At 42.6% G+C, this 27,685-nt stretch overlaps 1 protein-coding gene across 1 annotated transcript in view; it reads right to left on the minus strand.

Annotated features, from left to right (window-relative positions):
• ACE2 (angiotensin converting enzyme 2) overlaps positions 1 to 27,685 on the minus strand; it is a 475,687-nt gene that overhangs the window by 314,873 nt on the left and 133,129 nt on the right. The window contains exons 5-6 of the mRNA XM_069635599.1: positions 15,991 to 16,103; positions 8,386 to 8,494 (exon numbers count right to left, since the gene is read on the minus strand). Coding sequence (XP_069491700.1) covers positions 8,386 to 8,494; positions 15,991 to 16,103 — 222 coding nt within the window. The remainder of the gene's footprint in view (positions 1 to 8,385; positions 8,495 to 15,990; positions 16,104 to 27,685) is intronic.

The following is a 27,685-nucleotide window of genomic DNA, read 5'->3' on the forward strand; positions in this document are numbered from 1 at the left end:
TATAAGCCAAACAAAGAGGAAGGACTTTGACATTGTGCTGGAGAAGTGCCACGGAAGACTAATAACATTTAGAGGCTGAGACATTGAGGAGGAGAGAGACCGTGAGTTTGGAATCTACTCACAGCGATACGCTGAAAGAAACCTGGACGTCCAGCGCCTGTGACTAAAGAGAAGCCCAGGTGCAGCTTCCAAACCGAGACATTGGAAAGGAGAGAAGATGCAAGAAACTGCAGTGGATGCAAGGTGTCTGTAGTAAATTGCCATGGCATGTTTAGGAGCCTGTATATAGTTTATTCAAAGAGAGCCCCCAGAGCATACACTGCGGCAGACTCCTTCAGCAAACTTCTTCTAGAATCACCATACGCATGGTAATGTGTATGGTGATTCTATAATCTATATTCCACATACATTACCATAAAAGCTCTATAACATCTCCCTCCTTTATACAAACAGAAAATCAAGCGACAGCCACATAACAGAAAACAAAATGGAAAAAAAATAAAGACAACTGAAACCAAGTAAAGAACATGACAAATAAATAGCATTCAATCACATAACATATTGCAAAGGATATGTGGCCAGTGTAATGTGGCCAAATCAGTAGTAAAAGTAATCATTGTTGAAGTTACGAATGATTCTTCGATTTCTCCTAGATAATCCACCCCGAAAGTTTTCACATGACCCATCATAGTCACAGTCAAAAAATGATTTCCTTCTGGTATCAAGTACTGCATTGTCTTTGTCTCTTCCGGAGTTGGATTTCATGAAAATGTCCTTGTTTCCTTGCTTGGAAGACAACAAACTGAGATCTACACTTGTACTCAGTCTCTGACAATCATTCTGTATTTTCACAACATTATCATACAACCATCTTTTGCTGTCCTCCATCACCACTGATTTCCCTTGGCTGCTCTTCACTCTCTGTGGTGACTTAAATCTGGATTCACCCTTCACTATTTTTCTTAGTTGATTGATGCAGACCCACTCTCCCTCTTTAATACACTTTTCCTTCACTCCATTCTTATGATCATAATATTTCTTGTATCTTTCTTGTTTCTCCTTCACTTCTCTCAATATTAAGTCCACATCCAGTCTCGTCTCATTTTTGTCCATAAACATCCAAGTGGGTCGATGCTACTGTACCCCGCATCATGGTGAACGGTTCAATGTTAGTGGTGGAATGAGGGGTTGGCCTATATGCACATAGAGCTTCCTTAAGTGTCTCCTTCCAGGGAAGAGAATTTGCAATGGGCAGAGTATCCATCCACAAACTTAGAATAATATTCTGTCATCCCTAGAAAGCTTCTCAATAGGTCCTTATTTTCTGGTTCAGAAATTTTCAAAATGGTATTTATCAATTCCTCTTTAGGGCTTATTCCTTTGGCATCAATGGAATGACCAAAGTATGACTGTCGCATTTAATCTTACATTTCTCCCACTTTAAGGTCATGCCACTTTTCTGGATAACTTGTAAAACTCCCATCAATTTGGCATTGTACTCTTCTTCCGTGTTGGCTGATACAAGAATGTCATCTTGAAAACATTGCACTCCCTCCAACCTTCCAAACAAATGTGACATTAGCCTTTGAAATACCGCAGCCGCGGAAGCCAAGCCAAAGGGCATTCTTTTGAACCTAAATGCTCCTAGAGGGGTGACAAATGAAGTGAGACTTCTTGATGATTGTTCTACGGCAATCTGATGGTAAGCTGTAGATAAGTCCAGGGTACTAAAAAAACTTGGCTTGTTTCATCGTAGTCAACAATTCACTGAGGTTGGGGAGAGGGAGTCCATCTATCCATATATTCTTATTTAGGTCTCGTAGGTCCACATACGTTCTCAAGGAGCCATCAGGTTTTTTCACCAAAACTATTGGGGCGAGCCACTCTGAGCTCTCAATAGGCTCTATTATGTCCTGCTTACACAACAGTATCAGTTCATTCTTCAATGCCTCCTTTGCACCAATTGGAATGCCCCAAACCTTGTGAGCTATAGGCACCGCCCCATGTTTGAGAACTATTTTGTGTTGAAATCCCTCCAGCAACCCAATTTCTTCTCTGCATACTCTTGAAAAGTGTTTAGCTAACGTAGCCTTTATATCATTGTCATCTTTAAATACACTCAGCATTGGGGTTTCCACTCCAGGATGAATTCTGACCTTCAACACCGCCTGTCCCTCCCAACCTACTACAGATGATCCGTTCTTTGCTATATAGAGTTTGCAGTAGGTTTCTCTGTCTTTTAAGCGTAATTTTATCCAAATGCATCCAATTATATCTATGGGGTCTTCCCATACCCCGTTGCTTTCACCCTTGTGCACTGTACATCTTGCATTTTGCCAGACAACACTTCAACAAAAGTTTTTACATCTACCATGGTGTACGGGGATACAGTGTCTACCATAATTGGCAAAGATATGCCATTTATCTCCATGTTTACCCATGGACCTTTGCCTTGAAGCGTTGAAGAAACAGTGAATATTTGTACTTGTGCATTGCTCTGAGTAACAGTTAACATATTGTCGTGACTTTCACTCTCCTCCATGACCCTTATATTGCCTCTCGAGGTTCTGCTGGGCTGGTATCTCCTGAACCTTGCCACTCTGCCACGGACATTTCTGCATACCTTGCGAAAATGTCCCAAATGACCACACTTGTAACATTCTACGGCCGCTGCAGGACACTCCTTTTCAGTATCATTGTGTTTCCACCAACCACACTTTTGACAACGGTTCTGGTATAGATTCATATGTCCTGTATCTCTACCTCTCCTTGCACTGGCTCTTGAGTTAGTGGTGGTCATTTTCCGTACCATTGCCACTAAAGACTCTTCTAACCCCTCCTTCGGCTTATCTTGGATCATTCTGACTTCCTTGTCTTCAGTTCTACCAAGTCTCTCCTTCATGGAGCGATCGCCAAGATCCATGCTCCTTGGAATCTCAATTGCCTGGTCTAAAGATGGGTTATTCATCTGCCAAGTCTCTGTTGAATACGAGAATCCGCTACATTCAACACAATGCGATCTCGCAAGTACTCATCACTCAATCCAGTGAAGCTGCATGTTGCCATAAGTCCCCTCAGAGACGCTATATATGTATCAATCGACTTGCCCTTAAGCTGCTTCCTGGAGAAAAATGTATATCTCTCCAACACAATGTTAGTCTTATTTCCAAAGTGTTTTGCAAGCTTACCCAATGCACTCTCAAACTTGTGATTATTGTCTCCAGAGCCACCCTCTGTATCATTCAATTGAGGAAGAGATCTGAAAATTCTCAACGCCTCTGCTCCTATGCTGTTCAATAGTGTTGCCTCTTTACGGTCATCATTGTACTTGTTTCTACCAACTGCCCTCAAATATACCTGAAAGCCATCTATCCACTGCTCCCAGGGACATGTAGGGTTTCCAGGGCATGGAAGAAATTGCATTGGTGCCGTGACATGCTGCATGGTGCAAGATATAGGGAATATCCCCCTACTCGGTATACAGATTAGCAAGGTTGTAGGTTTGTATTGTTAACAATGATGCACCTTGTGGGTTGAGTCTGTTGCGCCCAACTTTATCTCTCACTTGAGTTTATATGCCCAAATATCAGCTTTATTTGCATTGTGCACCTGGAGCATTCAGTAAAAGGACACAGTTTGATTTGCCTTTCAAATAATATTTTCTGTGCTAATATTTGGCAGTACACACATGGCCAGGTGTGGATGATAGCACACGTGTCCCTTTAGTTAACTTGCACTTTCAAAGAATAAATGATACAGATTTGTACATTTTGCCTTGGTTTATGTACATCCGGAGAGTAACTGAAACAGATTTACTGCTGAAATTGACACGTGTTCGTACACGTTTCGTCTTGGTTGCGTCTCGCTCCGGTTGCTTAGCAACCCCACAACAATGCAATGGATATAAAAAAAATGGCCGCCACGTATCCCCACGTTCACAGGTCCTTTTTCTAATGTTTTTTTCGAAGACCGTTCCGATGCGGCTTCAAAAGATGCTGAAGGCTCGCGTCTAACGGTATGCTTTTAGTTTCCTTATTCTCTGTTATTTTAATGTCCGCTCTCACAAGTTAATGTCAGCTCACCTGACACTTTTCTTTGGATGCCGTTGTATAAGAAAGATGTAGCCTTTGCCTGCTGTGTTGTAGCAGGAATGCAGCACTCACAAGGGTGAATCTCCGTTCCTCAGCGACCTCCTGGGCACAGAGTGTGGGCTCCGGGGGCTCAGTAATCACCTCATCACCAATTGTAGTAAATTGCCATGACACGTCCAAATCTTGAGAGAGAGATAAGTGATGGAGGGACCACTAGCAATTTGTGGTGGACCGGTGGGTCCATGAAGAATACTAATATCACTTCCTTTAATGGAATTCAAAGTGAACCAATTGAAGAAAGAACGGGGAAGCCATATTTGTGGCCGCAGAAGTTACAAGTAGCCAATCTGACAAGCAAATGAGAGGAACCTAGACTATTAGGAATCCCAGTGACGTTATCCCTGAACAATCCAGGTAACGAGGAAAGAGGGAGACCCAGGAGGGGGACCAAGGATAATTATTGGAATGCTCCTACTCGTCTGAGTCGAGACAAAGTGTCAAGAGTAAATGAAGAGAGTGAGAATCAGAACTGGAACGCTTATGCTTGTCCCAGTAAAGACAAAGTATCAAGAGTAAATTAATAGAGTGAAAATCATTACTGAAACACTCATACTTGGCCAAGTAGAGAGATAGGGCCTAATTCACAGAAGATTTTCATAATGGCAAAACCCTCTTGGAAAACGGTCTGTGAATCAGGCCCATAGTACTAAGAGTGAATGAAGGAAAAGACAATCGAATTCGTCCCAGTCAAGGTAAAGAATGGACATTGATTAAGGGAAGACGAATCAAGGTGACGGAAAAGGAATAAACTTGTCCCAAGAAAGAAGAAAGACAAATAACAGAATAAGACAAGAGGAGAACAAGAAGGGGAGAAAGAGTAATCAAGTGAAAGAGACCATTGAAACCTTGAAGAACCCAGTATCAGAACTGTGTGATTTGATATAAGCAGTTACCAAGAACTACCTAAGAATACATTATTGAACAGAACTTGGTGAAGAACCAGCTCACAGGAGAATGGAGTCATTGTTCTATACTGTAGTTATTCTAGTAGTGGTAGGGTCAGAATAGATTAGTTTGAACCGTGGACTAATCTTGATTTGGACTCACACTGATGACTGACAAGCACCTCATTTAGTTTTGTTACATAAAGAACACCCTTAATATAAGGAAAGTTAGGAGTTTTCACATTTCCCTTAATAAACATCAAAAGTGAGATGGAAAATCAGAGTCTATCATCTTTCTAACCCACCACAGCATACTGCAACCCCCCCCCTTTTACACTCTTGCTTTCTGACGGCCCTTACTTTCCCCTGCTAACTCATCCTTGCATACACGGAACTAAACATCATTTGCATGCAAAGTCTGTACAAATGAAATAAATAAGTGGATCTACCTGAGGGAAAATGGCCCATGAAAGATAGATGAATACGCCTACACTGCAAGAGCCACATTACGTGTTTAATAGTGGTAAACATGGCCCATTTGGAAATGCTGCACATTTTACTGCTCTGTCAAGCTATATATATTTTGTTTCTGAAACTCTTCAATTAGCGCCACTCAAATGCGTTGCCACATGTGATATTACCCATATGGTGTAACTGAATGTGGCGATACTGCATGCTCCCAATTGACTCCTATGTGACACCACAAGGGGGAAAAACTGAAGGATCTACATGACTGCAAGGTATGTGGTCACTTCTCATTGTTACTGCATGCTTCCTCTATGTGGTAACAATTCTTGTGTGTGGCAGACTTTCTGGAGGATATATCCATAAACTCATACTTAGCACAAACAGAAAACACACAGACCTTCAATAGCTATGCCCCAGACACTGAAACCTTCTACCCAACAACACTAGACTCTCTTGCTTCTACATTTCAGGAAAAAGATCAATAACCCTCTCATCAAGGAATGGATTCTAAGTGACACCTAGGTCCACACACCCTGCACTCTCCACCTGACCACAGAGCAGCCAATCTGCTTCCACCTGTTTCCTCCCTAGTTGCTTCTAGATCCATTGCCGCCAAATCGCCTGCCCTCCCCTTCCCTGTTGTTAACTCCCTGTTCCCTTGTATTGAGCACTTAAAATCTGCTTCTCTCGCCATGTACTTCCCCCTATTACTTTTCAAGTGCTTTGTTGCTTCCAAAGCTAGGGCCGTGCTCAATAAATACCCTAATAATAAGACCTTTAACTCAGTCTTCCAGGCCCATAACTCCTGTTACGGCCCTCAGGCTACATCTACAAAGCTTAATGTGTCACATGCCATTGCTACTTGAAGGCCAGTTTAATACAGTTTTTCACCAGCTCTAGGGCTTTAATAAAGTTGTTCATACATTTTAGTAGCAAGCCGTTTGTGTGAATGCTTATGGTTTGCAAAAAGCACTAATTTATGAATTTCTTATGGGATAAAGTGAGAGGTAAACATTTGGAAAAGTGCCACTGCCCATGCAATGTTGAGCCTGAAGGCAGTGTGGGCCAGATTCCCTGGCTTACTCCTCCATGCCTCAGTGAACTGCCAGAGCCTTGACGCAGGGCACGACAAAACGCCAAGCTAGCTTTAAGGGAGGACCCCAGTATATGTGAACCCTATTCCCCTTCATACTTGCAATGTTCTGGTACTCAAGACCTGCCTGATATTACTGTGGCAAGACTTCTAGCTCCCAACGTCAGCCATGGTATCATTAAGACCCAGGGTACAGTCACCAGTTCCTGTGAGTAGAAATGAAAAGTATGCAAACCCATTAGAGCCAGCAATATTACGGGTCATTAAGGGAAATACTGGCTAACACACTTTCATAACACTTACGAGCAACCTCGCAAGAAGAAATCCTTGTTTCACCAATCTGTATATGAGGTTGAGAATTACCAACTGGAACCATGAATTAAGAAGCTCTGCTACTGTGGCCCAAATCCACACACACACTCAGTGAGCTTTGGCCTACATTTCTGTGAGGGAGAGGGTGGGAACAGAGGAGCAGCCGTAATGCAGTGATCTATTGACAACCAACCAATCCCCACTAGAGGTAAACAACTATACCCACCTCTGCAGAATTAAGTGAGGCTGGTCCCCTAGATAGGGGTTACGCCATTTTATAAACTGTTGATCTTTTGGAGACTGTGGCGAGGTGGACTACGAGTGCATTGGAAGCAGAAAGAGGAAGAGGTAGTAGAGCTGTGTCAGAAAGAAGGAGGTTGGATAATCAGAAGGAAAGAGAGGAGGCTTGAATAGGTGGTAAAGATTGGCGAATAGAAAAGGAAAGTGGAAAGGAAATGAGGATTGGAAATTCATGAAGAGGTGGAAAGTCAAAAGGGTATGATGAGCAGGGAAGGTGGGAGGAGTGAAGAGGAGAAGTAGAGGAACACCAGATGAAGGGAGGTAGCAGGAGAGAGACACACAGAAGGAGAGGTGTGAGGAAGGCATTTGGTGGAATTTGGAAACAATGGCAAGAGAGGAGAGGTGGAGAGTTTTAACTTCTGAAAAGGTAAAGAGTAAAGAGAAGGTGGTTGGAGGAGACATCAAGATGGTGGTGGAGAGGAATGTTAAAGGTTATGTCAGAGATGGATCGAATGTGGAGAGGAGATAAATACAAGAAAAGGTTGAAGAAGATAAGGAGAAGGAGCAGGCACACTATATGCCAAATGGAAGAGAGTTCAGGATTGGAGGGTAATGAATATGTGACCAAATATCAAGGAGTTCAAGGAAGAGGTCATTGGAGAGGAAGGGAGAGGAGTAATAAACAAGGTCCAATAAGGCACAAGAAGATATAACTCATTGAGGAGTCAGACAAGGATGTGGTCTTGGGGACTAGAGCAAGGACAATCAGACACGGAGCGGAAGGGCAACACCACCGACCCCACCTGCAGACAAGAATAAGTGCCCAGCCTCCTGGTGGAATATCTGGGGCTTAGCATGTTGCTACTCAGGCCTACGTTCAGTCACTGTCAAGAATATACTTAATGTGCAGGTGCATCTTATCACGAGCGCTATGCAGAAAGCTCTCCTAGGAGTCCAGGATGAGAAATAGACAATTAAATCCATGGATTAAGGAGTCAAGAAAACAGTGTGCGCCAATAAAACTCCAAAGACCACTCCCAATACCGGGAGTGACTGAGAAAGTGAAACGTATACTGGGATGGGATCTCCAGATTACAAAGTGAAAATACCTATTTGTTAGGGGTATATTTGTGTAGTTTCCCTATTTTGTAACAAACCACAATTAATCAGTAACTTTTTTATAACATTGCTTGCTTCTCTGCCTTGAATTGACTCTGCTCATCTTCCTTACACTTACCAAGCAAATGGGCAGGCAGGCAACCACTCTTGTCGATATACATAGGACCATAGACATCCCGCAACTTGTCTCTCACATAAGCATGTAGTTCCTTGTAAAGTGGTTGTATCTAAAGAAACAATTAAATAATTCAGATTCATTTTTTTATTGTTTCCATAATATTATTTGGGCGGATGCCAAACTCGGAGGGCAGCATGATGCTTTACAAAGTTGGAAGAAAGAAATCAATGCAAAAGTAAATGCCTACAAAATGGTGGACAACATGCATGAAAGCAATGAGTAAATACATTATATGCAGTTCTTAATAAGAACAGAATCATGCAGAGAAAAAGCAAAGCCTATAAACTGATTCTTATATTTGGAAGGCAATAGAAAGGGAAGAAGAGTATGCACTGAAAAATTATGAGTTTTGAGACATGTACGAAACATTCAATTCACTTTGCACATTAAAGCAAGGTATGGAGCAAGGTAAATATTAATGAGTGAGCATGACACTCTGAACAGTTTAAGAGAAAGCTTGAGCCACAAGATTGCACTGCCCGCATGCATTAATCAGCATAACATGAATATCACACGCAGCTAGTCCTCTGACTCACACTCTTGTTCCCCAACCCTCATCATTTGCATGTTTTGAGCAGATATCCTAAATTTCCAGGTCAAGCAACTGGACAATGGTTCAACAAACTTCCCTGAAAATAGGAAGTTGAATAGAAAGCCAGCAGAGTAAAAAGAAGTTAAGGATACTGTGATCAATCTTGCATGTGCCAGTATCCGTTCCATGGACTCTAAAGGGGAAGCAGAAATTAAGCTACAAACCTTTCTAAAATGACATCTCCATATGCTTAAAAATAACTGGCCTGGCCAGAGGTCTGAACAGGAATTTGATTTTGAAAAGAACAGGATTCACTAATGCAGAAATAGAACATTTAAAATTATGATTTCTGTCAAGAGTAAACCTCAATGATTTGACTGCAGACACCAAAGTGAGAACGTTGATCAAGTCATGTGAGGGTTAGATAAAAGTTTAATGAGTGGTCTGACACCCATACTCTATTGAGGATGGGTACTCATTTGTTTAGGTGTCTGTCCAGATGTTGCACAAAGGGGGGATGTTTGAGGTATCTGTTGACAGCGCATTCACCTCTGCCCATTCACTTCTCAAGATTTCAGTTTCTTGGACTTTGTGTTCATTTATGCTACCACAGCTGTTTAGGTGGCCCTTTGGCACTTGCTTGTCCATGTGGATGTGCTCACACTTCCGAAACAGGTATAGCCTATTAGCATTGGGGATGATGAGAAGGGATGTAGTCTCCCTCTGATTCACTGGGCTACACACCTGACATGTGGACTATGTCACCTGAACAATAAAGGACCATAGTGTAGCTACAGTGAAAATGTTGTTGACTGTTGTTGTGCAGCTGAGTGTGATCCAAGGGGACACAATGGACAAGGTGACTGTCCTGGATTCACCAGCACTACTTCCAAGTGTTAATGTTGGAGGTGGATGTCTGCCAGGTGTAGCTCATAGAAGACACAGGCCAGAGGAGTTGAGAAAGAAAGTGCTCCACAGTGAGCTCGGTCATGGGTGTCCAAGATGCATAAATGGCAAGTGTTGTTGCATTTACAACAATTGTTAGGCTAATACCACCATCATACTGAACAAGGCCCACAAGGCTGTTCATGACCTTGTAGGGAGAGTGAATAGGTGTGGGTAACTATTGCTGTTGAGTATGTGATTGTACCCTCTTTCCAACGGATCATGAGTGTGTGCCAGCATACTGTGTTGTCTGTTCAGCCGGCAACACGATTTGTACAGTTGTGTGAGTCCATTTATTGCGTCCCTACATGAAAGGGGTATGGAGAAGCATCCAGTGAGCTGTTGCAGGGCAAGTGTTGTAGCCAAATTACCTGGGGGTTTATGTGGTCTAATTACGTGGACTGGGGGATTCATCATGGACCTCTGCAAAGAATATGGTTTAATGGATATATAGTCAGACATTTCAGATTTTATCCATCTCCTGGTGACAGTAATGTGCACTGAAAGAGCAAGAGTGGGCGTTGCAAAGATCAGCATTTGGGATGCATCATTATGATGTGGCACCTTGTTGGGACAAGTACTGTGTGGGAGAGGAGTGGGCGTGATTGATGTAGATTTAGGGACACAGATTAGTGGCGGTACTTGGACGAGGGCTGACGTGTGGGTGCTGTCTTAAAGTAGGGGGTTCGGCTGCAGATTAGCAGGGGTAGAGGTACAAGGGCGGACTTGTGGGTTCTGCCTTAATATAGGCGGGTGGGTGGAGATTAGTGAGGGTACTGGGGCGAGGACTTGTCGGTCGTAGGAGAGGTGTCGAAGTAATGGGGATTACTTGTAAGTACTCCTTGATTACTTAATTCCCATGGACCCAGTGCAAAAGAGTGTGTGTTGTGGGCATGCCGGACGCTACTCATTTTTCTTTACCATGCAAGTTTCTGGGCATTTTTGATTCCATGAATCAGATCCCAGCACAGTACATTTGTTCCACACATGAGGCTCATTATGAGAGGAAAAAGTGGAGGTAATACAATAACCTCCATTTTAACCGCACCACCAAACTACATGTTTGCCAGTATTGCCTTGGCAGTATTATCAGATGTTAATGCCAGAGATTCTTGGAGGTAAAGTGGAGGAGTTACCCCCAGTTTCAAACTTCAAACAGGAGGTAACACTTCCACTTTACCACCAAAAGTCGCTAGCATTACCATCCGGTAATACCGCCAGAGATAAGACTGGCAGAAATCCTGACTCCATTAAATGGGGATTTACACTGACAAACCGCCAATTGTAATCAGGTGCAATAACTGCCAGAGATAATACCCCCAGTGGTAATACTACCTGACCAAGTGCCGGCATTGGTAATTCCATTTGCCGGTATTCTGGCAGATTTTCTGCTGGAATACTGGCAAACTCCCAATGAGCCCCACTGCCTCATTACGAGATTGGAGGTATTGCAGAGGTAAATCCTCGGAAATACTCTCAAACGGATTTACAGTTACCACCACTTGGGCAGGCGGAATTTCTGCCTCATTACAGGTGGTGGTAGCAGTGTAAATCCCCATTTATTTTGTGTCCATTGGACCCAATGAGGCTTTTTTTGTGGAATTATCATGACGAAATTACCGTCACAGTAATTCGCCAACTATGCCGATTTTTTGGCGTTGAGTGGCAAGATTTACCTCCAGGGTTTTACTGGAGATACATTTTCTACTCAAAGCTAAAACTCATAATTGGGTGTAGTGGTAAAATTGTTTCACCACTTACCACCATACTCGTAATGAGGCCTATATATTTATATATGATCCGGAAGTTAAAAGTAGATGCTTTGGAAAGCAAAACTAGTTTGGTTAATGAGGTGATACTTTGGTTTTGTCATGTAAGAGACTGTTATTCAATTATTTGTGAGGATTTTGGCTCAGAGGAAAGGTGTAATATTCATGAAAACACAGGAACAGATATAATCAAGAATGTACTCACTGATATTAATTTGGCTCAAGTTTTGCTTGCAATTAAATTCAGGTTGATGCCACCTAAAGAATCTGAGATACAACAGAGAAGTGAACCACTGGGAGGAGTTATAACTGGTGGGTGCCACACTTTAAAGCCAGCCCCAGTGCAGAATGTGTCTTCTAAAGTTAAGTCCTTTTCTTCTGCATACAAAGTCTGATGGCTTTCTCTCTCTCTCGATCCGAACTTGCGTGAAAGCCATAGAAGTTTTGGAAAAGGGAAAGCAAACTTTTTACCAGCACCATAGAAATATCCAGCTGCAATGTCGCTGTTCTGAATAGTAAAGAATTCGAAATGGACTAGCAAGAATATGTTGGTATGTTGGTTTAAAAAAAAATGATTTCCTTCTAGGAGACTTGGGCAATTGATGCACTGGTGAAACATGCCTTTATGAATATTTTCATTCTAGTGAGGAAAGAGGAGGAAGGGTAGCCTAGGGGAGGCTTAACTACATGGATTGATAAGAAAATAAATTCAGAACTTCTGTGTAACACATATATTTTATCATTCAATATGCATATAAGTCCTTCTTTGGGTGGAAAAGGGGATGGTTTTGCAGAGACACTAGAGCAGGAATCTCCATGTGTTTTGACTACAACTCCCATGAGTCCTATTCAGCAGAATCAATGGGGGAGGATCATGTGAGTCATAGTAAAACACATCTGGGGGCTGATGGTTGCAGTCCTGTGCACTAGGGTTCAAGATTGAGAAATGTGTTAAATCAAATAATAGAAAAGAAGTATTGATTTAAATTTTACTTGCAGAAAACTGACACTTCTTTTTTGTAGATCAGGCCTAAGGGTGGGCAATGTTACATGTTATTGCTACTCCACTGCTCAATTGGCCTTCAACATGAAGTTTCAATATATTTACTTACACTTCATACTAGTCAACCTTGAATCATAGTGCTATGTTGACAATCTCTTAATTGACCATAGGTTGGAGAGTGAACATAGACTGGTTGGTTTATTGTTAGATCTTCTTTCTTCTGATTTTTGTAGGCATCCCTCTTCTGAGGATGCTAATACAGGTAGTAAAGTCTGTACTATTTATATTAGGAAGAGGGCAAAGGAGTGCAGCATGGATTTAGGTCAAAAGCCCTCTCAAAATTATGAGACTTGCTGCCTCTATTGGTACAATATTTAACATGATTTTAGTGTTATGTCTGTGATTTCAAAACTTGCTTAGATAATTCAACCCTTTGTTACAAGACCATGTTCTCAGACCAGGAAGGATGCATGGCAAAAGTGTTCCTGATTTTATAGGGACCATCGAGTTTCTAAAGCTTTACTCCCAAGATCACTGAACATGCTGTGTGCATTGGCCTTGGTCAAAGAGCAAATGATTAAGTAAAAAAATGTAATCACGTACAAACATTGACAAAGAATCTAACATCGAGAATCTATTGATGAAAGCAGCTGGAAGCAGGAACTCAAGGACATTTTGGGAAGTTGTAACAGATGGTGTATCAAAATTAAGGGTTGAATTAAATCCCGGTATAAAATATTTTCAGTGGCTTGTTCACTTTAACACTTTATATAATCAAACTGAAGAGAGTCTGGGCATGAGATGGTTACTCAAACTGTTAAACATAGCAAGTAATGTATACCTTGTTATGTCCTTTAATGCTTCACTATTTAAGAAGTGACAGGTGCCTTGTTTTCTAAAAAAGGAAAGGAAGGTCCCAGGCTTGGATCATCACCCCGTAGACTTTTTTTTTTTTAAACAAGAGCCCACTGTAAGGGTTGCTTTCTTGACAAACGTTTTAAATATGATTAATAATAGCGTCATCATCCCAGAGACTTATTCCGGTTCCAAAATCGTTCACAGATTCAAAAAAGCAAGCCACAAAAACCTTGCAAATTATACACCCATTTATCTTGTAGAGCCCTTGTAGACAATCTATGCGAAAAGACTTGATCAGAGGCTTGAAGAATGGGTTGACAAGCAACATAAATTGTCCATCTCCATGCAGGTGTTTAGAAAAAAATAGGGACAACAGAACAAGCATTTATATCAACCGTGCAAATGGGGCAATGTGATGGGGGAAAAGGTTGATTTAAGCTTGGCCTTCGGTTGTGTGTCCTGTCCCATACTATGATCTATTCTTTAGTTTCCTGCCATCCCAAGTAATCTTCGTATCACAGCTGCATCCCGTTATGTGCATAATTATGAATCAGGTTTGCTTTAGGAAGAGAATGCACTGCTAACTTTCCTATTCCATAAGGGGTAAGACAGGGGTGCATTCCTGCCCCTCTGCTCTTTTCCCTAAATATAAGTGGATTGGCAGAGGAATGGACCAACCTTGCAGATGATGCATCAATGTTAAATGGCCAAAATGTTGGCATCTTGTTCACTGATGATGAGATCCTCATCTCTGGAACCGCAATAGGCTTCCGCAAAGAAGTAGCTTAATTCCACAATAAAGGTAACAAACTTGGTTTCAAGATCAGTATCAAAAAAACGAATCCGATGGTCTGTCATAGATATAAAAAATCATGGCCGTAAAAATGACCTTGAAAAAATGAGGTGATCAAATCAGGTGATTTATTCGATTGTTCAGGGATTAGAATTTCAAGAAATGTATCATGGAAGGGGCAACACTGTACAAGAGAAGTGATTGCCTCATTTAAGGGTGCCATGGTTTCAACATAAGCTGGAATATGTCAGTCAGTGCATACTACCTTACCCACTGCAACTACTTTCGAATTCCACGCAGTCTGTTTTTGACTGGGCTACACCTGGCCTCTAGGCTTGGCAGTCCCAGAATTATTGTTGCAGAGTTTGACCCATATGATGTGAAAAATGAAAGGCAGTCCCAATTTTAAAGCCACCATACTTCTCAGAGCACGTGGGTACATCTTGTGCCCAAAACAGCCAAACACTAACACTACAGGGCCTCATTACAAGTTTGTTGGTATTTTGGGTGTAAATCGACCAAAATGCCACCAAACAGATTTACTATTACCACCACCCCGTCCGGTGGAAATCCCGCCAGATTACAAGTGGTTGTAAGAGGTGGTGGTCCCTCTTTATTGGAGTCCATAGAACTCTATGGGGATTTCGGTGTAGTTACCGCTGGCGGTATTTCTGCTGATTTGGCTGGTTTTTGGGAGTAAGGTGGGTGGAGGAATTACCTCCAGCATTCTGCTGGAGGTTTTTCCTCCACCTTACCCCCAAACCCTTAGTTCGGCATTGCAGTAATGCAGCAGTAATGCAGTGGCCATTCTATTACCGCTGCATTACCACTGTTTCTGGTCACAACGCCAAACTCGTAATGATGCCCTATGTGTCAACAATTACAAATTGCTTTTAAAATTATCTCACATATGTATGCATGTATGATACTTACAAAGCGCAAACCTAGCTGGGAAGCAACAGAGCTCTGTACACAAGGATTGCACCCTGGGAGTTACAAGTAAAGTGCAGGGATAGCAGAGGAGCTGGGATTGATAGGGGGAACAGGACAATCCCGTGATTCCAAACATGTTAGAATACATAGATCAATATATGTACCCAAGGTATAAAAAAACATACCCCTGCCCCTTTGCATCCTCCCTTTTCTGTGTCTGTTGCCCTTGCATCTTCTTTCCCCATCTTCTTATCTTATCACGTTTCCTTGGCTCCACAAACAGAGCCTGGATACCTTAGATAGGGGTGCAGTACTGCAACTCCCAGACAAGCGGGTTTGGGTCTATTTGACCTAAATCATTTCACCTAATCACATTTGATCGAATTTATTTGACCTTTTTTTGGTCTAAAATGCTGGAGGACACAACCTGCAACCCCGCCCCCCCCCAAACCCCTTCAACCTAATCTATACCCTAACCCACCCCATATATATATTTAATTAAATTTGACCGAAAAAGGTCAAATAAATTCCATCAAATGTTTAAGTCAAATGTTTTTAGGTCAATTATGCTAATACCAGACGAGCCTGGGTTCTCTAAAACGACTGCGATTATGATTTTGCATTGTATAAAAGCTTTTTAACAGGACATAAAGAAACAATATGTACATATCTGATTGCTCCAAATTCACCAATCAGTTTTACTGCTACATACCTCTTTAAATGTTCTTTCCACATCTCGCTTTAAGTCATCACGTGTATAAGCGTATGGACCAGAGTCTTGAGTTTGATAGTTCCCCCGCCAGTAGTCTCCATAGTCATCGTACTCTGTGGAATGCAAACATGTGAACAATCACATTAATGAGTCAAGGAAAAGTTGACATAGCCACAGGCCTGTTAGGAAACATTTTTGCCTGAATTCTCTCAGATACAGCTCCAATGTAAACGTGTGCAATAGACAATCACAAAATATAACAAGCCTATTTTAAGTGTGATAGGAAGCAAATCCAAATTACAACAGGGAAGATTTGAGGTGCAACTGTCCATCTATGGTAAATTTTGTGGACCATGCCAATGTTTCTATAATTAGTACCCGTCAAGGGGCAATGAGATTGTAACATGCAATCTCATTGGCCCTCGTCCGTGCGTTACCCGACCGCAAATCCCTCTCCCTCAACATTCCTTCCTTTCTGTCCGTGGTGGGGGGGTGGCAGCCACTCAGCCAATGAGGAGGCTCGGAACGGGGTAATCCCAGCTCTGAGCCACTACATGGCTGGAGGATGCCATATTCCCCCGTCGGGGATTCGGATACATGTTATTCCCTCGACCGACCCCCCCCCCCAATCCAAAGAATCCCCTGCCTGCCCCCTCACCTCACTTACCTTCTTTTTTGTCAATTCCGGGAGCAGACACACTGGGAACACTTCTGTCCCCAGCCCGTCCGCTCCCGATCCACGACATGCCGTCATGGAAAGGAAGAAGAAACTACACGTAGTACCTTCTTTCTTTCCATGGCGTCCATTTTCTTTGTTTATATTTTTTCCTATTTTTTGAATGGCCGCCATGGAAAGGGAGAACAGACTACTTGTGCAGTGACCACAGCTGAAGGTGTTGGCTAGTGGGCCCTCAGGAAACTAAGGTACAGAAAAACCCTTGAAATTCATTGAAAAAACATTTTTTAAGAGAGAGTTAAGGTGATCAGATTGAATGCAACAAAACACCTGAAATTCAGCATTCACATATCAATCAAGTCCACCTCAAAGAACACAAATGTGTCACACAATCCAAACAGTGATAGGGGGGCAATGGCCAGAAGCGGGCCAGGAGGGAAAAAAGCAATTGAGGGGAGTGAACAGACTATGGAAACAGGAGGGGGGCACTTGGTGAGTGCCTGTGAGGACAGGGAAGAGTTTGGGATTCTCAAGCATTATCGGGGGAATAGCAAGGAAATCACTGGGCATGGGTAGTTCAATACCACTGTATGTGTAGTTAATTGCCATTATCAGGTGAATAGCCAGATAGTGAACAAATGCTACACCTGCAGTATCACATCTCCTAGTGTTAGGGGAGGTTTCCTAAAGTCCACTTGAGGTAAGACTTAATAAATCTATCCCTTTGGCATACAGGTCCCCAACTCTTAGTATCAGTTTGTACTACTCATGGAATCTTGGTAGAGTGGCAGAGCAGTCAGGCTTATCAAAAGAGGAAGATGTGAGTTGTAGGTAAGTACACTCAACCCAGTTAGTACAGTAGCTCAAAGAATCACTTACAGAGATAATAATAATTAAAATACAGCATTTATTATATCTACACAAAGAATTCAGAAATATACTTAGTTCAATTAACCAATACACATAGGAATACATATAAATACTTTTCAAAGGCCATTGCTTCAATGGTAGTTGCTCGCATTTTTTACAGATTTTGACACTAATGACAGATATACAGTATTATCGGTACAACCGTGCACTCGTGTAAGACATAGAAATACTGTAATTGTATTTAATTGGCAAAACCACATAAGATAAAGTCTTCTTTTAGGAAGGCCAAGGGTTGGTTAATCACACAGTAGCAGAGCTTAAGGTTCTAGAGAAACTTTTCAGACAATCTAATGCTTTAAAAGTCAATTCCCTATCTATACGAAAATGTAAGTGTGGGGGTGCTGTAAACGTCTTACGAAGCAGCAGAACAGCAAAAGTTCCTGAGGATACTTTCAGTCTCTAGAGAAAGATACTTGAACAATTAGTACAATGATGGGGACCCTGCAAAAGGACTCACTAAAGGGACACAAGCTGGGTCAGAGCTAGGGTGGACACCCCGGACACCTGTTTGTGCACTCCAATGTTCTGGTTTGACTTCTCAGTTCCAGGTAAGCAATACCTTTCACCCCACAGTACCTTAGGTTATATGAAATGCTTGTAGCTGGATTCTCCTCTGTGCAACAGTGATGGACCTGGTCTCCTGATTCCTTGGTCTGGTGATGAAAGGAAGGACTCTGATTGGGATGTCTCAGCATCAGTCTCGAGAGAGCACCCTTGGCACAGATTTATTCAGTCTTCGGCAGTCTCCATTTTGGCGCCTTTTTCTCAGCACCAACAAAGGTATTTGCCTGGTCGATCATCTTTCATTCTGTAGTCTTGCACTGTAATGTGGTGACTTGGATGAGTGGGATCATGTCTCTGGAGGTTCACCTGGAGCTCCGCAAAGGCTTGGACGGATTCGGCCTCTTAAACACAATGCACTGCAAATGGGTCTCCTGGTATTTGCGGTATGCAGCTCTGGAGAGGCACAACGCCTCGGGAGATGACTCAAAGTGTAGTTTGTCTTAGGGCTGGTTGGTCCCACCAATCAAAGAGAAGGAGTCATCCTCTTCGGAGCTTCTCTGCCAAGTAGAAAATAGGTTCAGGACTGCAGTGGTCGCTTCACGGTGATGCAGAGGGTCTGCAGGTGTCTCTGGTCATCTTCAGCTTGGTTACTTCAGTTTCTAGTGGTCAACTTGCCTTTCACCACAGGAACCTCACCTTATATTCAGTTTCACCACACACTCCTCTGAAATCTCAGCAGTTTAGAGAAAGGGGCGGGTGGCTTTCCAATCAGGAGAATCAGCCCCCCAGTGGGCCCTGGTTCCATTCAGGCACTCAAGCAGGCAAAGGGCAGGGGAGTGTAAAATTCCTCCCCACTTCCATCCTGCCAAGGCACACTGGAGCCTAGGCGGGACACCCAAGGGTTCCCATCAAAGGCAAAAACACACACACAGACCTCCCCCTCCCAGAATGGTAAAAGAAGGGCTAACAAAGCACAACCATGCTAGAAACAGAAAATAAAAGTAAGGAGCCACCATGTTAGCTCTGAGGTGACCCCATTGTGCATAACCAAGACTGTGAATATAGTCTGGGGTAGAAAATAGCATAATAGTTGGTAGAAAATGTCCTATGCCACCAGCCATAGCTAGAAGGTTGTCGATGTGACTACAAATTCAGAGCAGCAGAGAGGAGGAGGATACTAGATATCCCCTTAGCACAGTAGTCACTTAAGGATAGTAAAAGAATCTCAAAGGAGGACCCAAGGGGTCCCCAGCAACATGGCCCATAGGGTGCTGTGGGCTGCAAAACTAAAACAAAGATGCCTTAAAATAGATATGAAGGAACACAGACACCATAAGAAAGTTAGCACATAGAGAACAGAGTTCCAAAAGTCAGAGTAAATAAGAATGAATGAGTGGAAAAAGGCTCCCCTCATTCAGGATAGAAAGAAAAAGGTCCAGAAGTCCAACAAAAAGTGCTGGGGTCTCAATAGGAGAGGGGATGAAGCATGCAAATGATAAATCTCCCTAACACCTAGGCGGGGGTAACAGATCTGTGTGCCCAATGCCATGGCTAGTGGGCCCCTTAAGAAACTATAGTATAGCAAAACTCTTAAAATTCAGTGAAAACCCTTGTTTAAGATAGTGTTACGGTGAGCGGATTTAATAAAAAACAAACTGCTGAAATTCAGCAACCTCATTTCAAACAGGTCCATCTCAATTATGTGCCCCCTGTTGCGCAGCATATGACCACAATGATGACTTCACAGATTGCTGAATTTGAGGGGTTTTGTTGAATTAAATCAGATCACCTTAACACTCTCTTAACCAAGGTTTTTTTTCACTGAATCTATATATGGATACGAGTGAGTAGACACATGTGATTTGCAACAGGATTTTGTAGGTTTTGGGCTAGGTCACAGTGATTCTTGCTTAAAGTCACCCCCATTGCCTATGGCTGCAGACCCCAGATTGCCTTTCAAGAAGTTTGTTTCATGCACATCAGGTAGCAGGTGGTTTACTTATTAAAAAGTGCAGAGGGTGCTAAGACAACATGTATGTCTCCTTTGAGCGGGTGCATACATGCGTCGGTGTCCCTTGCAAGAGAAATGTTTTAGGTGATGATATGCGCCTTCTAAACTCTGTGCCTTGCTCTCAGATTGGGGTTAGAAAACTTTTTTTTTTTGTGTCAGGGTAACATATGGTATATACAGAATGTGTTCATAAAATGTCAAAAAGTCCTGCATAGGTTAAATAATCTATATTCACCCCAAGTACTTTAAATGTAGCCAATGCCATAAATATGATATCCCATGGGATCCAAACCTGTCAATCATGTAAGACAAGAGGTATTCAAAATAGCACATTTTACCATTACTACCATACTAATAATGTGGGCCTATGTCTCTGGCCTTTGCTTCTAACTTGGATCACTGGTGAATACAAGCCTTAATGAAGTCTACAAATCTCAATCGAGTACTATATTCCAAGTTCAAGCCTAAAATACCTACAGTCTTTGCCTTATCATTCCATCGAGCGGAAGCTCTTTGCTCTCTCCCTATCAGTATTGCATAGTACAGGATGAGTATCTATACATTTCTACAGATTCAGCGTTATGGACCCCCGGGTAGTAGATTAAATATGTTGACGGGGGACAATAATTACCTCTCACATGGCCATGCCTTTCTGTGACTGGACAGTGCCCCAAAAGGATAACACATCCTCTCTATTTGTTAGAGGTTTTGGCACTCCCAGTTTCTTTGCATTTTGGGCGTGGTAACAAGCATTGCAAAGGTGCCCACCACACAATGTAATCACAAAGCAGTTTAGGGCTTGGGGAGAATGCTTTCTTTTTTACTCCCAATGTATGTATGTACCCTACCTTACCTGTCTATTATTATGTTACTAAGCTATAAGTATCCTTTGTATTCTGTTGCGCCCAGTTACCTAAGGGTTCGGTGCACCCTACAAATTAATAAACAAACAAACAAGCAAACACCCAGTAGCACAGCAGATCTCTTGATAAGCCATTTGGAGTTATGATATGATATGATATGATTTGAAATGTATAACGCGCCTGTACACAAGTGTGTCTAGGCATGACAAGACAAGGAGGGTAAACAAAGGGAGGACAAATTAATGATCTTACTAGGCCTTGTGTCATTCAGATCGCAAAAGTGCGGGAAAGAGGGAAGGGGAGAAGTGCCAGGGGAAGGGGTAAGGGGAAGTGCAGTTAACTCAAAAGTGCAGCCTGCGGGTGGCTCATAAGTGCAGAGAGAAGGGACTGTAGGGTTGCCGATACAGACCCATAAGTGCTGGGGCGCCCGGAGGCAGTGCAATGTCAACTGGGCATGCAGGAGCCTATGCCTGAGTTCAGAGGGTGACCATGTGACCAGTGCACAGAGCAGTCAGGTGCATCAGCAGAGCAGAGGAGAGGAAGAGAGAAAGCAGAAGCGAAAAGGAAGGTCTTGAGTTGCTTCCGGAACCAGGGGTAGTTCTGCTCAAGTTTGAGAGAGGCACAGAGGCTGTTCCAGAGGGAGGCCCCAGCCGAGGAGATAGATCTGCCCCCAACTCTCTGCTTGGAGAAGCGTCTGACCCTCAGAGAGTTTGAGTTGGATGAGCGGAGAGAGCGCGAGAAGGGAGATGTTTTGGAAGAGAAAGTTGGAGGTACAGTGGTCCCAGGCCCCAGAAAGCCTTGTGGACAACACAGAGGGTCCTGAAGTTGATTTGTGCAGCCACCAGGAGCCAGTGAAGAGATTTCAGAGCTGGGGAGATACGATCCCTGGGCTTGAGGCCAAGACAAGTCTCACATTCCTGTTCTGGATAGTTTGTAAAGGTTGAAGAGTAGAGGCAGGAAGATTTAGAAAGAGGCTGCTGTAATAGTCCAGCGTAGAGAGGAGCAAAGCTCTGGAGACAGTGAGTTTCTGGTGGAAAGTGGGAAAAGGAAGAATACCTCTGAGGAGGTGCACCTGATAATTTTACTTCTTAGAGACATCAGAGATGTGAGGAAAGAAGGCGAGGGTGGAGTCGAAGCTGACACCAAGGTTCTTAGCCTCACAGGAATGAGCAGGAAGAGGGCCCAGAGTGGCCCGCTAGAAGAACAGAGCAAAGGAGGGAGCGGGTGTCCCAATGAGGAGGCTCTCAGTCTTAAGGGCATTAAAGCAGAGATCATTGGGGGCACACCATTACTGAATTGTGGCCAGACAGTCTGGTATGAGAGAAGAAGCATAGGTGGCTCAGGGAAGCCTGAAAGAGAGCTGAGAGTCATCCGCTAACATTGAAAATTGGAGCGGAAAGTAGCGTTGCAGTGGGCAAGACATGCTTTGTAGTGGTTGAAGAGCCAGGGAGAGAGGTAAGGCCCCTGGGGAACACCACAAGTAAAGAGAGAGATAGAGGAGAGGGAAGACCGTAGTTGAACATGAGAGGGTCGATCAGTGGGAAAGGAGGTCAACCAGGCCAGGGCCGGATTAGTAATACCAAGGTTATCACGGAGGAGATTTAGCAGGATGGCATGGTTGACGGTGTCAAAAGCAGAGGATAGATTAAGGAGAATGAGGAGAGAAGGGAGATTAGAGTCAAGATTGGAGAGCAGGCTTCACAGGTTTTCAGGAGAGCAGTTTACATGCTACTGGATGCTGTGAAGCTAGACTGGTGGACATGGAGTTATGTCTGAATCCTTATCAAAACCAGATATCCACGGTCTGCCTTTTACGTTGTCCAGTGCATAGAGAGTCTCTTAAATGCACTGACTTTTTCTTCTTTGAGACAGCATGAATAAGGTTTTCTGTAACTCAAAATAAGCTTAGAGCCACAAATCTCTCACCCCTGCAACCTTGTGGAATTCTTAATTTCATTGAAGTGTGCTGAAGGAATTTTTACTAGAGGAGTCTAAAACTGAATACCACATGTGGATTTCTGTAGAACTGAAGACTCAATCATTTTATGAAGTTTTGGAGTTTTGAAAATATGACCTCATAACATTGTGGCGGTAAGTATCTTTGAGGGAAATATTTCCAGTGAAAATGTTATTTACAGCAGATTGTTGCAATACAGTAAAATGTTTTTGAATAAAACAGAAGGGGATTTTTGTTCAAGAAAGTTGTATTTACAGAAAGACCTGTCTACAATGTCAACCATTTCTGAAAGAGAAAAATACATCAGTCTGTATGGATGAGCCAAAATCCAAATGAGCAAAAACAATCCAAGGAGCAGTGCACGAATTGCGAGAAAAACAAAGGTTTTATTACATGCAGTTTCAGCTGGGAAAAAAGCAAGCTTAATTCGAAATGCCCACATTAAATAGCGGTACATAAAGGAAAAATCACAAGCAATAAATTACAACAGTTAAAAGGCACATGTAAATCCCTCACATTCCCTGGGTTAATGTAATTATTCCCTAAGGAAAACCATATGTTATTTAGCCCTGTGCCCAAATCTACCCTATGACCAAACAAAGACAACCCCTCTATCAATGACCAAATGTCTGAGACAGCAGCAATTCCATGTCCCCATTGGCTGAATGTTTTGGATACAATTGTTGCATTGCTATCCCTTCCCATTGGTTGACCCACCCCCGAGTAGCTTATGGTGAGCTCACCCCTTAAAAATGACCAATCAGGTGGTGAGGTGTAGACAGTCTGACAATGGAGATGAATACGCCATCATGGTTCCATGCGACCAGAAAACTTGACACCCTCTGGTGGCTCTCACTCTTGTGGCTGTACAATTTACAGCTCACTTTGCAACTCTCTTTAGGAAACATGTTGCTGTTCCAGTACATATCCTTCCCCATCTCTTATGAGAACGGGTAGCCTTATTAAAAGCACCACTAAAACACCACTCTTTGGAAATTAATTTCTCTAATTTATGGGCTGTATTTACCCTTCTAAAAGCAGTTCCAATTGAGTGGCCATCTTTCACTGGGGGCACATTAACCACAACCTAATCAAATCCTTCTGGCCACAGCTCAACATTACCCTGTTCTCACCGAGATATATCCTTCACAACTAAGGTGCTAAGCCAATTTCTGAACACAAAACGGTTATGATGTCCTTGTTTGAAGCCTGAGATACTGCTAGGCCCTACAACATCAACCAATCACTTGGCCTGATCACGACTTCGGTGGTAACCCTTAAATCCGGTGGTAGCGCTAATACCGCTGGATTTAAGGGTCCGCCGAATCAGGGCTTCGGCGGATTTCGCTGGCGGTAAGAGCGCAAAAATTCACCATTGAGCCCAATGGGGAATGGGGCATTCCCGAATGGGCTCAATGGGGAATTACTTTACCGCCAAACTCGTGATCCGGCGGTATTAGCGCCAGGGAGTTCAGCGGTAGGGCTATTACCGCCGGCGGTAATGGCCAAGTCGTGATCAGGCCCACTGTGTAGAATTTCCCACCACCTCCAAGGACGTTGGCACCATCTGTGCACTGGCTGGGGGGAGCAGGAATGAAATCTAACTCACTAATGAAAACCGAAGTTAAAACTGTGGCCTAGTCATCTGGGGCAAAAAAAACGCTATAACTTCTAATGTGACCTAATTCAACCTGGCACAACTCTAGCTAATATAACCGAGGGTCTGCTAATAAACCTGCATGCATTTTAGTTAAGACTGGCATTGACTGACTCTTGGTAATTAAAACTGAAAAAAGCTTTCTTCAATGCAAGATAGTACCTGTGACCTAATATACATGTGCCACAATCCATTTCTGCTACTGCTCGCTAGCAAATGCCCATTATGTCACTCGTGCCTACACCCCAAAGTGCATTCTACATGCAATGTATCTGGACTAAATGCAGTTTACACATGCCAACATGTTGCACACATTGACAAAAAACTCTAGCACTGGAAAGGCTATTTCTCCATGCTATAGCAATTTTCTTAGTGTGTACTTTCTCTGATGTTTGGGATGTTGGACTTGCATCCCAACACGTCTCCGCACAATAAGAACATTATTGTGAAGGATAGTTCAACATTTCTAGGTTCATAGAACATGCCAAAAATGGTGAGGGCGAGACCGAGAGGAAAGAAGAAAGGCAGAAAAGAGGAAATCATTGAAACAAAGAACAATAAAAATTGGCAAACACAAATCTTACACTGAAGCGTATGGGGTAGCTTTGAAGGATAAGTTGATCGGGCCCTTCGTATTAAAAAAAAGGAGCAGGAATAATAAAAGGGTAGTAAAGTTTGTAAAATAACAGGATGGACAAGCAAAGACACAGTAGTCTTCCTACTCTATCTCAAATGATACTGAGCACTGGCTCTTCAAGGTTTTTCAGGAAAAGGATAATCTGTTTAAATTCCAAAATATATTTTTAACCATCAACATGTCTTTAATATTTAAAATATACAGAGAAGTTTAGAAAGGTGTATTATTTGGTTATTACAAATTACTTAATTTACTCTGGAGTCTAATTTGGAACTTTTAGTTACAACTTTTAGAAGTTAGATATAAATTGCTGTAACCCTTTTAAATATTGTGAAATTGGCCTCATCACGAGTTTGGCGGTAACCCTTAAATCTGGCGGTAGCGCTGTTACCGCTGGATTTAAGGGTCCGCCAAATCAGGGCTTTGGCGGATTTCTCCCCAGCTCTGAGCTGGGGGGAAATCCACCAAAAATTTGCGCTCATACCGCCGGCGTGAAATCCGCCGGCGGTATGAGCATGAAATTTTCCCATTGAGCCCCATGGGGAATGGGGCATTCCCGAATGGGCTCAATGGGGAATGGGGATTTCCAGGTCCGCCACACCTGTGATCCGGCGCTAATAGCGCCTGTGGGTTTGGCGTAGGGCAGATAGCGCCAGCGCTATTAGCGCCAGCATTACCGCCCAACTCGTGATGAGGCCCACTAACAGACTTATATGTACTTCTGTCTTTTTGCTGAAGAATTGATATTTTATTAATTATAACCTCAGCGGTGTAAATGTTACAAAGAGTGTTTTAATAAAGTTGCCTATGTTATAAATATGTTGATACATTCGGTATATCACGTTCGCCCTGTATAGTGAAGATCTAGGTAATTATCCTGTCTGTTGGGGGCCGCTCCCACAAAAGACTGCCTTTTTAAAACTGCATCAGAGCGGCCTCCAACAAGTGGGATTCTTCCTCCATTAGGGGTTTCACCCCTGAATCCAACATGCCTTGCATCTTCGCCCAGGCCCCTACTCCTGCACTGGTAAAATGCAAGGGAGCTGACCAACTACAGAGGGTGGATTCTAAATTCAGCAAGTACTCCTTATTGCCCTGCTGGCGTTTCTACGAGATCAAGATTGTTCCAAAATTACTCTATGGAATTGAAATATACGATAAAGTACTGATTGATCATCTGTCTGTTTTGGAAGCCTTGATATGGAAAAGGTTGTTGCATCTTCCATCCTCAACGCCACTTGTAATAATCCGCTACAAATTGGGCAGAATTTTGCTGAAGATTAGAGCATGTTGGCGTTACATATCTTTCTATGGGAAAATGTTAATTGCATCAGAGAATTAATTGATGGGGGACTTTCAAAAGGCATGTGAGCGTGGTGAACTCCGTCCCTTGTCCTTCTTTTGGCTGAGTCAGGATACTCTATGTCAGGTCTCATTGGCAACCCACACAAAGTAAAGAAGGCATTATTCGCAGCCAATTGGACCAATACTATCTCAGAACTTCATGCATATCCATATTTAAGCCACCTCAAATATGGTCATAAAAAACAGGGCATGTTAGCCCCATATTTGTCAATTAATTCCAGCAAACAGGTACAAACCACCTTTCTCAGATTTTGGTTAAATTGTGTTCGGACTAAGGAAGTACTACTGAGATATGGACTAACAAAGGTATACACAGCTTGCTGTAGATTCTGCAAAGATGAAACACAGTTTGAGACAGCTAGGCATTTACTCCTCGTATGTGATGCTTTCAAATACATTAGGATAAGATCATTCCATAAGTTTTAAAATGAGTATGCAATATCAGCAGAACATGTGGAATTACTGCTTGTCAGGCTCAACCACAGCAATTGTAATTGCTGTCTCATCTTTCCTGGATGCAATTCTTCATGCGAAGGACGTGCAGTCTATCTGCAAAATGGAAATATGTATTGTCTGAAGATGATTATGATTTGTGTTGGTTGTAAATGTAGTTTCACTTTTAGGTGTTTTAATTTTAGTGCGGAAGTTCTGTTATTTAACCTGCAAATAGAAAGATGGATTGATTGTATGGTTTTATTTTCATTAGCTTTATTGATTTTATGTTGTACTCCTTTCCTTTTCTCCTCTTCTGTTCTCTTTCCATTTGTATGCTGTGTTTTCTGGCACTTTTAATAATTTCTTTATTTTTTTTATCTTGTCATATTCAATAATATTGTTTTGATTTGTTTTATGGTAGGTAGTTGTTAAAGGTTTAGTTGAATTTTAACCAGTTAAAAAAAGGTGGCTTGGGATTGGTCTCTCCCAGGTGTCACCCATCTCTGGCCTTCTGATTGGTCCTTTCCCCATTGACACCTTAATGGGCTTGTACTAGTATTGTTCCCCCCTTTCAAATTTGCTAACAGGTTAATTGTCTCTATTGCTGTAATTACATGTTCTGTGATGTGGTATGGCACCCAGGTGTGTCAGTTCACCACT

This window comes from Ambystoma mexicanum, chromosome 7p, assembly GCF_040938575.1.
Source record: "Ambystoma mexicanum isolate Mex_15411 chromosome 7p, UKY_AmexF1_1, whole genome shotgun sequence".
Taxonomy (NCBI): Eukaryota; Metazoa; Chordata; class Amphibia; order Caudata; family Ambystomatidae; genus Ambystoma; species Ambystoma mexicanum.